Below are 13,561 nucleotides of genomic sequence, written 5' to 3' on the forward strand. Positions count from 1 at the left end.
TGGTACTTCACAAACAATCTGGCAAGGAAGGGATTTTGACAATGTCACTATTACTGAGGTCCTACCAGAATTTGAATACACTTTTTTCCAATGGAAAACTGTAAGAGGAAACATCTTAGTTGTGGACTATGACAGATCTGCCAAATATTTTTAGGCCGGTGTCCAGTTTGCCATTTTTGTCTAAAGTTTTAGAAAAGGTAGTTTTAACATAGTTTAATCAGGCATTTACATTTGTTATAAAGCAAAGTTTGACAGATATGTGCCATTGCTATAATTATTTTGCAGGATACTGTGATGTGTGTTGAGATGCTTGCCATTATAGTAGATTTATGTCTGGTCAGGTTTAAGTGCTGTTTGTCTAGTAATTGCCAAGAATTGTGGGATAGTGCAGGATAGAAATTTTTAAAATAAATTTTAAAATGGTGGTGTTCCATAAAGTACGTACGTGGTTTATGTTGGCACAGGACAACTGTTGGGAAGATTATTTACTTAGAAATACTTCATCAAGTGCATTCTAAGGCATTATTTTGTAATACCCCATGAAACACTACTCATACCTGTATACGTAGTGCCCATCCAAAATGTCAGGTCTGGCTACGCCACTGGTCTTACGGCCTGGCTATTGAGAGGGCCCAATTGAGAGACAAAGGCTACTCTAACAAGGTCATCTCCACTCTCTTGCAGGCCCGCAAGCGGTCCTCCTCCGCAGCTTATGCTCGGATCTGGCGCAAGTTTGAGGCGTGGGGTGTTTCAAAGGTGAACACACCCATGCGGGCCACAGTCTCGACAGTGCTGGACTTTTTGCAGGAGTGCTTACAAAAAGGCCTGGCTTACAATTCCCTGCAGGTGCAAGTGGCAGCATTATTATGCTGTCGAGGGAAAGTCGCTGGCTTGTCCCTTGCTGCTCATCCGGACATTGCCCAATTTCTCAGAGGGGTGCTTAGGCTCCGTCCTCCCGTCCGGTTGCCCTGTCCGGCCTGGAGCCTGGGGCTGGTGTTGAAGGCTCTCCAGTGTTCGCCCTTTGAGCCGCTTAAGCGAGCTTCGGAGAAGGATGTGACTCTCAAGACAGTCTTTTTGGTGGCCATTACATCGGCTAGACGCGTGTCTGAGCTGCAGGCGCTGTCCTGTCGGGACCCTTTTCTGCAATTCTCGGAGTCCAGAGTAACGGTACGTACAGTGCCTTCCTTCCTGCCTAAAGTGGTTTCAGCGTTTCACCTGAACCAGCCCATTTTTCTTCCTTCCTTTTCTAGGGAAGAGTTCCCAGACTCCTTTGGGTAGTTACATCTTTTGGATTTCCGCAGGGTGCTGTTGCAGTATCTACAGATGTCAAATGACTTCAGGACTTCTGATCACCTTTTTTTCTTGTTGTTAGGTCCTCGGCATGGAGGTCTGGCGTCTAAGGCCACTATAGCCCATTGGCTCAAGGAAGTCATTTTTTCTGCGTATCAGCTGTAAAGGTCGGTCTCCGCCTGAAGCGTTTAAGGCGCATTCCACGAGAGCCATTTCCTCCTCGTGGGCTGAAACGGGTGCACTCTCTCTTCAAGAGATCTGTAGTGCGGCTACTTGGGCTTCTCAGCTCTCTTTTGCCCGGCATTACAGGCTGGATGTTGCAACGAAGCAGGACGCTGTTTTTGGAGCTCAAGTATTGGCTTGTGGTGTGGTCTGTTCCCACCCTAAGTAGGGATTGCTTTTGTACATCCCATCAGTTAATGGATTCATCTGCTGCTGATGACAGGGAAGGGAAAATGGTAAAATTATGTATCAAACCTGATAATTTTCTTTCCATTAATCATAGCTGATCAATCCATAGACTGGTGGGTTGTGTCCATCTACCAGCAGGTGGAGATAGAGAGCAATTCTTTTGCCTCCCTATATGTGGTCATGTGCTGCCGAAAACTCCTCAGTATGTCGATATCCAAGCTCCATCCGCAGGACTCAGCACTTAGAGAATTACGCCCACAAAGGGACACTCTGCCCAGCTCACCACCGCCGAAACGGGGGAGGGGAATTAACCCAGCTCATCCCCACACAAGTGGGGGAGGGGAATCCGTCCAGCTCATCCCCGCGGAGCGGGGGAGGGACACCACCCCGCCGATGCGGGGGGATCTGGCTTATCCTGCAACCGCAACCGCGGGAGGAGCTGACTGACCCTAACACCGCCGAAGCGGGAGGGGTACAAAGCTGCCCTACAGCCGCACGAAGCGGGAGGGAGCGCCGGCAGAATTTAAGTCTCAATCCAGCCCCGTAAAACGGAGGGGAGAGGAATGCAGCAGCTCACTGTAACACAAACTCGTCTCAACTCTTGAAGAATCCAATTGAAAAAACTTGAACACGAAGTCCTCCTGAACAGGGACTGAAGACTAAACTTGAACCTGAAATGCAACCAGAATATAAACAGTACAGATATCTGGGAGGGGCTATGGATTGATCAGCTATGATTAATGGAAAGAAAATTATCAGGTATGATACATAATTTTACCTTCCATATCATCATGCTGATCAATCCATAGACTGGTGGGATGTACCAAAGCAGTACTCACCCAGGGCGGGACATTGAAATCCCTGACCGCAACACTGAAGCTCCAAACCGGGCCTCCGCCCGAGCAGCCACAGTCAAGCGGTAATGCCTGGAGAAGGTATGGGCCGATGCCCAAGTTGCCGCCTTGCAAATCTCTTCCACGGAGACGGACCCGGCCTCTGCCGTCGAGGCCGCCTGAGCTCTAGTGGAGTAAGCCTTCAGCTGGATAGGCGGCACCTTCCCCGCGGCCACATAAGCCGCTGCAATGGCTTCCTTGACCCATCTTGCCACTGTAGGCTTAGCAGCCTGCAGACCCTTACGAGGACCTGCAAACAGGACAAACAGATGATCCGACTTCCGGAAATCATTGGTCACCTCCAAGTATCTGATGATGACTCGTCTCACATCCAGATATTTGAGAGCAGAGTACTCCTCTGGGTAGTCCTCCCTACGAAAGGAAGGGAGACAGAGCTGCTGATTCACATGGAAGCGAGAAACAATCTTGGGCAGGAAGGAAGGCACTGTGCGAATAGACACTCCTGTCTCAGTGAACTGCAGAAAAGGCTCTCGACATGAGAGTGCCTGGAGCTCGGAAACTCTTCTGGCTGAAGTGATAGCCACCAAAAAGACTGCTTTCAACGTCAGGTCTTTCAGAGATGCCCTCGACAAGGGTTCAAAAGGCGGCTTCTGCAAGGCTCTTAGCACCAGGTTGAGATTCCACGCAGGCACCACTGAGTGCAGAGGAGGGCGCAGGTGATTAACTCCCTTGAGAAAACGCACCACATCTGGCTGCGAAGCCAGGGAAGCACCCTTCAGGCGGCCCCTGAAGCAAGCCAGAGCTGCTACCTGGACTTTAAGGGAACTGAGCGACAGGCCTTTCTCCAGACCTTCTTGCAGGAACGCCAACACTGAAGAAATTGGAGCAGTGAAGGGAGAAAGTGAGCCTGCTTCACACCACGCTGCAAAGGTACGCCAAACCCTGGCGTAAGCAGTAGAAGTAGAGCGCCTCCTCGCTCTCAGTATAGTGGTGATGACCTTGTCTGAGAAGCCCTTCTTAGACGCTGCCGCTCAATAGCCAGGCCGTAAGACCAAAGGGGGAGGGATCCTCCATCACCACGGGACCCTGATGCAACAGGCCCTGCTCCACTGGCAGCCGCAGAGGATCGTCCACTGAGAGCCTGATCAAGTCCGCATACCAGGGACGTCTGGGCCAGTCCGGACCCACCAGGATTATCCAGCCCGGATGCTTTGCCACCCGGTCTAGCACCCTGCCCAACATGGGCCAGGGCGGGAACACATAGAGAAGCTCCTGTGTCGGCCACTGTTGGAGAAGAGCATCTACTCCCAGGGATCGAGGATCCCGTCCTCTGCTGAAAAAGCGCGGCACTTGGCAATTGGCCGATGACGCCATCAGATCTAGGCTCGGCTGGCCCCAGCGCTTCGTGATGTCCAAGAACGCCTGAGCCGATAACTGCCACTCTCCGGGATCCAAGGTATGGCGACTGAGAAAGTCTGCCTTGACATTCATGACTCCGGCAATGTGGGCCGCTGACAGCTGTTCCAGGCTCGCTTCCGCCCACTGGCATAGATTCATGGCCTCCTTGGCTAGAGGGGCGCTCTTGGTACCTCCCTGGCGGTTGACATAGGCCACAGCCGTGGCATTGTCCGACAGGACCCGTACTGGCTTCAACGCCAGTACCGGGAGGAACTCCAAAAACGCCAACCGAATGGCTCTGAGTTCCAGGAGGTTGATAGACCACTTTCCCTCTGCAGGAGACCAGAGCCCCTGCGCTGTCCTTCCCAAACAGTGGGCTCCCCAGCCCGTCAAAGAGGCGTCCGTCGTGACGACAATCCACTCCGGGGTCACAAGAGGCATTCCTGCAGACAACTTGTCTGTCTTCAGCCACCAGCTCAGCGCCTTGCGCACTGCTGGGTCCAAGGGAAGGCGCACAGCATAATCCTCCGACACCGGAGTCCAGCGCTGCAGCAGAGAGTGTTGTAGTGGTCTCATATGAGCCCTGGCCCAGGGCACTACTTCCATCGTGGCCGTCATAGAGCCCAACAGCTGCACATAGTCCCAAGCCCGAAGAGGAGAGGCTACTAGGAACTGGTCCACCTGAGCCTGAAGTTTGACAATCCGATTGTCCGGCAGGAACACTCTGCCCACTTGGGTGTCGAATCGAACTCCCAGATACTCCAGGGACTGAGTCGGGCGCAGCTGGCTTTTCTCCCAGTTGATGATCCACCCCAGGGAGCTCAAAAGAGCAATCACCCGGTCCACAGCTTTGCCGCACTCTGCATAAGAGGGGGCTCGGATCAACCAGTCGTCCAGATAAGGATGGACTTGTACTCCTTCCTTTCGCAGGAAGGCCGTGATGACCACCATTACTTTGGAGAAGGTCCGCGGAGCAGTAGCCAACCCGAACGGGAGGGCTCTGAACTGGAAGTGTCGGTCCATGACTGCAAAACGCAGAAAGCGTTGATGAGGAGGCCAGATGGGAATATGCAAGTACGCTTCCTTGATGTCCAAGGATGCCAGGAACTCCCCTGCCTTCACTGCCGCTATAACAGAGCGGAGAGTCTCCATGCGAAAGTGCCGAACTTTCAAGGCCCGATTGACCCCTTTGAGGTTGAGGATAGGCCGTACAGAACCTCCTTTCTTTGGTACCACAAAGTAAATGGAGTAACGTCCCTTGCCAAGCTGATTTTCTGGCACCGGAACGACCGCACCCAGGCGGATCAGATTGTCCAAGGTCTGCTGCACTGCCACAGCTTTGACCGGAGACTTGCAGGGAGAGAGTACAAACCCGTCTCTTAAGGGTCGGCAGAACTCTAGCTTGTAGCCGTCTCTGATGACTTCCAGCACCCAAGCGTCTGAAGTTACCCTGGTCCACTCGCCCAGAAACGAGGACAGGCGTCCTCCAATCTGCACTGGGCCATGGACCAGGGCCCCGTCATTGGGTACGAGACCCTGGTGGAGGACCGGAGGGCGCACCTCCGGGACGGCGGTCTCTGCAAAAGGAATGCTGCTTGGGGGAGAAATTCCTTTTGAAGGAAGAGGGGGCAGAGGAGACCGACTTGCCCGGGCGGTACCGACAGGCTTCCTGAAACCGTCCTCTGGAGATACCGGGGCGAGCACTGGCCCGAGCCCTGACCTCTGGTAACCTCTTGCCCTTAGACGTGCCGAGATCGGTCACAATTTTGTCCAGCTCGACCCCAAAGAGCAGCTTGCCTTTAAAAGGCAACTTAGCCAGGCGGGACTTAGAGGCGTGGTCAGCAGACCAATGCTTCAGCCAAAGCCACCGCCGCGCAGAGACTGTCTGAGCCATGCCTTTAGCCGAGGCTCTCAAGACATCATACAGTAAGTCTGCCAAATAAGCCAGGCCCAATTCCAGTGCCGGCCAATCAGCCCTCAAGGAAGGATCCGAGGGAGAAGCCTGCTGCACAATCGTCAGGCACGCCCTGGCCACATACTGTAGGAGCCGCAAACTGAGGCCTGCAAACTTAAAGCAGCCGCCTCGAAGGACGACCTTAAGGCCGCCTCCAATCTTCTGTCTTTGGCGTCCTTTAGGGCCGTGCCACCTTCCACCGGCAACGCCGTTTTCTTAGTCACCGCAGTGATTAAAGAATCCACGGTAGGCCAAAGAAAGGCCTCCTGTTCACTTTCAGGCAAAGGATAGAGGCGGGACATAGCCCTAGCCACTTTGAGGCTCGCTTCCGAGACATCCCATTGAGCCGAAATCAAGGTGTGCATGGCATCATGCACGTGGAAGGTTCTAGGCGGGCGCTTCGTCCCCAGCATAATGGCGGAGCCAACAGGGGCTGAGGGAGAGACGTCCTCCGGAGAGGAAATCTTCAAAATGCTCATGGCCTGCATTAACAGGTTGGGCAAGTCTTCTGAGCGAAAGATCCGCGCTGCAGAGGGGTCATCCGCTCCATCCGAGCGGGAATCTGTCTCCTCCAAGGAATCCCCAAAGGACCATTGGGAGAACTCAGATACGCTGCCCTCATCTACATCAGAGGAGACAGAGTCCTCTAAGGCCTGGAAATCCACCCGAGGGCGTTTACTTCCGGGGGCCTCAACCCCTTTATCTGACAAGGGAGCAGGGGCAGCGTTTTGCATAAGGAAGGCCTGATGCAGCAGCAAAATAAACTCGGGGGAGAAACCCCCCAGACTGTGCACTTCAGCAGCCTGGGCCACAGCCCTAGACGCACCCTCAACCGGCGCTCGCAAGAGCGGGGGAGAAACATGCTGCGCATCCAAGATGGCGTCCGGCGCGACACTCCGCGAAGGAGCCGCACGGGAAGAACGGCGCTTAACTTTAGCCGCTTTTTTGCCGTCGCCCAAATCAAGGGCGGCCATGGCATTAACGTCTCCCACCTCAAGGGCGGCCCAAGAAGAAGTCGTCCGAGCAGAGTGGCCTGCCAAGATGGCGGAGGCGAGCAGCGGGGGATGGGTGTTTATGGTGGGAAAAACCGCCGCACCGGAGGAAGAACCAGGACACTGACCGGCCTCCAAACTGACACCCAACAAGGGCGAATCAGACTTTAAGACCCCTGCATTCCCGCTAGAAGCGCACACGCGGTCCGGGGAGTGATTCTTTGCGCCCTCGCCCTCCGACGCCATCGGCCACGTGGAGATTGATCGGGGAACCCCCTGCCCGCTACAAAAAGGTAAAAATTACCTGCTTCTCGCTCCGAGCTGTAACGAACCGGTGTCCCAGTGAGTAGCTGCAATAAACGTTGAAATAAACGTTGAAATAAACGCCCTTAAGGACGTCCAAAATTTTTTTTTTTTTTTTTTAATGGAGCCAGCGGGAGGGGGGAGAAAAGGAAGGACCTGGCACCACCAGGTTTGCACTTGCTCAAGAAGAGCCCTCAACCCCAGGTACTCAACAAAACCTAAAAATTAGGCTTGGAGACCTAGCCAGAGCTGCTGCTGTGTGTGACCACCGCCTGCTGAGATAGAGAACATACTGGGGAGTTTCCGGCAGCACATGACCACATATAGGGAGGCAAAAGGATTGCTCTCTATCTCCACCTGCTGGTAGATGGACACAACCCACCAGTCTATGGATTGATTAGCATGATGATATGGAATAGGTTCTTACCTTGGTAATTTTCTTTCCTTTAGTCACAGCAGATGAATCCATAATCCCTCCCTGTCTGACTTGTTTTTTGTTCAGATCTTTCATGCAGATATAAATCTCATTGGGAGAAGTTGGAAATCAGTTCTCAGAATTTCTACATGATGTTCTACTACAGGTTGAGATTGTCCCTCCTTTGTATGGTTATTGCTCCTGTTCTGGGGCGTTTGTTCGCTGTGAGGAAAGTTTATGTTATACCTTTATGGTTCACTCTGCTTTGGAAATCTCAAATACTGAAGGCAGTTGGGCTAGCCGTCCAAGAGGCACTATGGTTTTTCAGTGTTCTCTATCTCCACCTGCTGGTAGGCGGATACAACCCATCAATTAATGGATTCATCCGCTGTGACTAAAGGAAAGAAAATTACCAAGGTAAGAATCTAATTTTCCCCTCTGTTCCATTCAGACCCAGGTTTTCCGAACAGGCCCTGGCTACTCAGCCAGTATCCTTAACTGGGCAGCGTACAAACAGAGAAGAAAAATAGGGACTCCCATACCCCCTCTCGCCTTAGGTTGATATAACATAGCTGCTTTTTTTCCCCCCATATATAAGAGAAAATCAGTTTCTTCAACTTTACGAAAAAAATAAGGAGGAATGGGGAAAGGGAGTGCCATGAAAGGGTACAATAATTTAGGAAGTGCCATCATTTTCACGGTCGGTATCCTCGAAGCCAAGTTATAGTGAGACTGTCCTATCTGTCAAGATTAGTAAATAACTCCTGTAGTTTTGAGGGAAAGTTAGCCATATACAGCCCATCCAGTGTAGTTGCGAGATTAAAACCCAGGTATCTAATGCAGTGGGTTGCTCATCTAAAGAGAAACAGGTGTTGTAATTGTCTTGTCCGCAAGGAAGGTGAGCCCTTAGGTCCCGTAAGGCCCCGAAGGACCTCAAAGGACAGCCGTGCAACCCCAAGTCTTCACCCGCGGCGACCGCCGTTCACCAAGGGTTGAGCCCCCAGCTGCAGGCGGTCAACGGGACTTCAGGAACCGCAGGGTTGACGAACTGACCCGGACTGGGACCAGGAGAAAAGAGGGCAGATGGAAAATGGAGACGTCCATTAACAGGCAACAGTTCAGGGCAGGCAGCTAACAGCGTAGTCAGAATCAGGCAAGAGGTCAAGGCAGGCGGCTAGCAGAGTAAACCAGGAACAGTCCAAAAGTCAAAACCAGAAGCACTAGGAAGCCAACGGAGCACAGGAACAAACGGAGACTGGCCTCGGGAAACAGAACCTGAAGCAATGTCCTATCTCAGGCCCGCTCCTTAAATACTGTTCAGCATTCAACCACCCAGCCCCCATAGGCATAGCCGGCCAATCAGAACCTGGTTATCGACAGAACCCTTCTGATTGGCTCTGTCCGACCTCCCAGTCGGGACTACCATACTGGCCTCCCAATCTAACTCCTCTGAGGCGGAGCTTCGGGTTCCCGCGCCCGAGAGTGAAGGAGACGCCGGCCATCGTGCCTCGGCGCCATTTCCCCTACTGGCGCAAACACAGCCCCCATAGCCGGCGATCGAGAGACCGGCAGCCGCGATCGCCGGCCTCCGGCCCCGGACTGGGCGGCCATCACCACGGCGAGCCCCGGCTCCTCGCCGTGACCTCAAGAAAGCCGGCCTTCGTTGTGGCGGACGCCGGCTCCTGCTTCCCGCGGAGGAGCAGCCGGAGGGAGTGATGGATGTGACAGTAATATAACATAGTAACATAGAAGATGACGGCAGAAAAAGACCTGCATGGTCCATCCAGCCTGCCCAACAAGATAAACTCATATGTGTATACCTTACCTTGATTTGTACCTGCCTTTTTCAGGGCACAGACCGTACAAGTCTGCCCAGCAGTATTTCCCACCTCCCAACCACCAGTCCCGCCTCCCATCACCGGCTCTGGCACAGACCCCGTATAAGTCTGCCCTCCACTATCCTCGCCTCCCAACCACCAACCTCTCTTCCCCCACCTGCTCCGCCACCCAATTTCAGCTAAGCTTCTGAGGATCCATTCCTACTGCACAGGATTCCTTTATGCATATCCCACGCATGTTTGAATTCCGTTACCGTTTTCATCTCCACCACCTCCCGCGGGAGGGCATTCCAAGCATCCACCACCCTCTCCGTGAAAAAATACTTCCTGACATCTTTTTTGAGTCTGCCCCCCTTCAATCTCATTTCATGTCCTCTCGTTCTACCGCCTTCCCATCTCCGGAAAAGATTTTTTTGCGGATTTATACCTTTCAAGTATTTGAACGTCTGTATCATATCACCCCTGTTCCTCCTTTCCTCCAGGGTATACATGTTCAGGTCAGCAAGTCTTTGCTCATACGTTTTGGAATGCAAATCCCATACCATTCTCGTAGCTTTTCTTTGCACCGCTTCCATTTTTTTAACATCCTTCGCAAGGTACGGCCTCCAAAACTGAACAGAATACTCCAGGTGGGGCCTCACCAACGACTTGTACAGGGGCATCAACACTTCCTTTCTTCTGCTGATCACACCTCTCTCTATACAGCCTAACAACCTTCTCGCTACGGCCACCGCCTTGTCACACTGTTTCGTCACCTTCAGATCCTCGGATACTATCACCCCAAGATCCCTCTCCCCCTCAGTACCTATCAGACTCTCACCGCCTAATACATAAGTCTCTCGTGGGTTTCTACTCCCTAAATGCATCACTTTGCATTTCTTCGCATTGAATTTTAATTGCCAAACCTTAGACCATTCTTCTAGCTTCCTCAGATCCCTTTTCATGCTTTCCACTCCCTCCCGGGTGTCCACTCTGTGGCAGATCTTAGTATCATCCGCAAATAGGCAAACTTTACCTTCTAACCCTTCGGCAATGTCACTCACAAATATATTGAACAGAATCGGCCCCAGCACCGATCCCTGAGGCACTCCACTACTCACCTTTCCTTCCTCCGAGCGAACTCCATTTACCACCATCCTCTGTCGTCTGTCCGTCAACCAGTTCCTAATCCAGTTCACCACTTTGGGACCTATCTTCAGCCCATCTAGTTTATTTAAGAGCCTACTGTGGGGAACCGTGTCAAAAGCTTTGCTAAAATCTAAGTAGATTACGTCTATAGCACGTCGATGATTCAATTCTCCAGTTACCCAATCAAAGAATTCAATGAGATTCATTTGGCACGATTTCCCTCTGGTAAAACCATGTTGTCTCGGATCTTGCAACTTGTTGGCTTCTAGGAAATTCACTATCCTTTCCTTCAGCATGGCTTCCATTACTTTTCCAATAACCGAAGTGAGGCTTACCGGCCTGTAGTTTCCAGCTTCTTCCCTATCACCACTTTTGTGAAGAGGTACCACCTCCGCCGTTCTCCAGTCCCTCGGAACCTCTCCCGTCTCCAAGGATTTATTAAACAAATCTTTAAGAGGACCCGCCAGAACCTCTCTGAGCTCCCTCAATATTCTGGGGTGAATCCCATCCGGTCCCATGGCTTTGTCCACCTTTAGCTTTCCAAGTTGTTGATACACACTCTCTTCTGTGAACGGTGCTATATCCATTCCATTCTCAGGTGTACTTTTGCCAGTCCCTCGCGGTCCTTCTCCAGGATTTTCTTCAGTGAAAACCGAACAAAAGTATCTATTTAGCAAATTGGCTTTTTTTTCATCATTATCTACATAGCGGTTCGCTGTATCTTTTAGTCTCACAATTCCCTTTTTAGTTATTCTTCTTTCACTAATATACCTGAAAAAATTTTTGTCGCCCCTCCTTACATTTCTAGCCATAGGTAGAATCTATAAGCCCAGAGTTTCTGACTTAGCCTGATTAACCTTGAACCCAGAGACCTCACTATAGTGACTTAATTCCTGTATGACCTGCAATAGAGATGTAAGGAGCAACGTCAAAGGTAATAAAATACGTTAGAATGATTATTGATTAGGAATCTTTGAGGTTTTTAAAAATACTTAATCTTGGGTTTCAGTTTTGCTGTTCCTCTGTGGATAAGAGTCCCACCACAGTGGAGTTGTGAATTATTCTATTTGCTGTATTTTTGATGATCTTATTTCTGTTTTCCAAGATTGCTGAATAAAAACAACAACAAAACAAAATAAAAATAGCTACATTAACTGCTTTTACCACTTGCTCCAGCAGTGAATTCCAGAGCTTAACTATATATTCAGTTAATTTTTCCCCCCATTTGTTTTAAATATGCTACAATGTAACTTCATTGAGTGTCCCCCTAGTCTTTGTACTTTTTAAGAGAGTAGACAATCGATTCACGTCTTCTCTAAGCTGTCTTTAAAAATGCTTGCTATCTCTCTCTCTCCCTGCAGGTACCATAACATTGGCCTTCTAGTACTTTTCCTACATGATGTTAATGACATTCAACTGGAGTTCACCAAGCTGAATGTCTATTTCAAAAACAGGGGTGGAAGCTACCACCAGCTGAATGACTTCATCTCCAACATTAGCTGCATCATCTTTAGTGTCAGCTGGTAAGATTCTTTAAAAAGACCTTGCACCCCCACCTGTACACTGGGGAGCCTGCTATAAAAGAGTTTATGCTGCTGAGCAAGCAGAATGACAGGTGAGAAGAGAGATACTGCTTAATCAGTGGATCTTTTTATTCTAGTCTAGTGGTTCTCAACCAAGCCCTCAGGACACACTCAGCCAGTCAGGTTTGAATATACATGTGCTATATTTGCATACAATCGAGGCAATGTATGCAAATTTATCTCATGCATATTTATTGTGTATATCCTGAAAACCTAACTGGGTGAGTCCCAAGGACTAGAGTGAGAACCCCTGTTTCACTCCTAGCTGTGGTATGTCTCCTCTTGAGTCAGGGTTCTCAATCCAGTCCTTAGGGATTTCCTGGCCAGTTGGGTTTTTAGGATATCCACAGTGATTATGCATAAGATAGATATGCGTGCACTGCCTCCATTGTATTCAAATATATATTTCATGCTTATTTATTGTGGATATTCTGAAGACCTAGCTGACCAGGCAGTGCCCAAGGATTCGGTTGATAACCACTGCTTTTCATGGCACTCAATAGAGAGGATTTGAACCTCTGGATGTCAGGTGCTGTCTTGTATGTATGAGTGGATGAACAATGCATTGCTTTGTCTGAGTTTCTGCACTGGGTATTGAATGGACTTGAAAGATTGAGGTTATGGCACTTCCACTGCTTGGCCATTAGGAGACTTCTCTGTGACCATGTCGTAACTGATTCTAGTTGTGACTGAGAGATGTTTTCCTCACGCTGGGTGCACATGGATGGGATACCCACTACTGCCATTTCTGCTTCTTCTGTTTTTAATTGTGGCAGGTTCTGGTTTCGCCTGTACTGGTTCCCTCAGAAAGTTCTGTATGCCACCTGCTGCTCCAGTCTTCAATCTTTTCCCAACATCCCCTTCTATTTCTTCTTCAACATCCTGCTGCTTCTCGTCTTCCTGATGGACATATATTGGTTCCTGGTGAGTGGGAGCCATAGACTTGCCAAAGTTCATCCCTGGTGTGAGGGTGGGGTGAAAGCAGAAGGAATGTAAGGAGCATTCATTTCCCCCACAGAATCTAGCTGAATAGAGCATGAAGCATCCAGATTCCAGTGGCTTGGCCCTTGGGCAACTGGATTTGATTAGCTGTCTTTCCAAATTTGAGCTACCTTTTGGTAAGTTCCTTCCTCAGGAACCTTACACTGGAAGAGTGGCCTAGTGGTTAGGGTGGTGGACTTTGGTCCTGAGGAACTGAATTCAATTCCCACTTCAGGCACAGGCAGCTCCTTGTGACTCTGGGCAGGTCACTTAACCCTCCATTGCCCCACGTAAGCCGCATTGAGCCTGCCATGAGTGGGAAAGTGCGGGGTACAAATAAATAAAAAAAATAAATAAGCTTGTTCCTGAGATAATGACAGGTGAAGTGAGCAGCAATGGGATTTAAACCTGGCG

The 13,561-nt window shown here is 50.4% G+C and overlaps 1 protein-coding gene across 2 annotated transcripts in view; it reads left to right on the forward strand.

Annotated features, from left to right (window-relative positions):
- The window catches only part of CERS1 (ceramide synthase 1), a 103,563-nt gene that overhangs the window by 68,710 nt on the left and 21,292 nt on the right, over positions 1–13,561 (forward strand). For both annotated transcript variants that reach the window (XR_003943732.1, XM_030217701.1), the window contains exons 4-5: positions 11,945–12,106; positions 12,943–13,090. Coding sequence is in view for 1 of the 2 variants with exons in the window: in XM_030217701.1 (XP_030073561.1) it covers positions 11,945–12,106; positions 12,943–13,090 (310 nt within the window). In the remaining variant the exon portion in view is untranslated. The remainder of the gene's footprint in view (positions 1–11,944; positions 12,107–12,942; positions 13,091–13,561) is intronic.

Source organism: Microcaecilia unicolor, chromosome 11 (genome assembly GCF_901765095.1).
Source record: "Microcaecilia unicolor chromosome 11, aMicUni1.1, whole genome shotgun sequence".
Classification (NCBI taxonomy): Eukaryota; Metazoa; Chordata; class Amphibia; order Gymnophiona; family Siphonopidae; genus Microcaecilia; species Microcaecilia unicolor.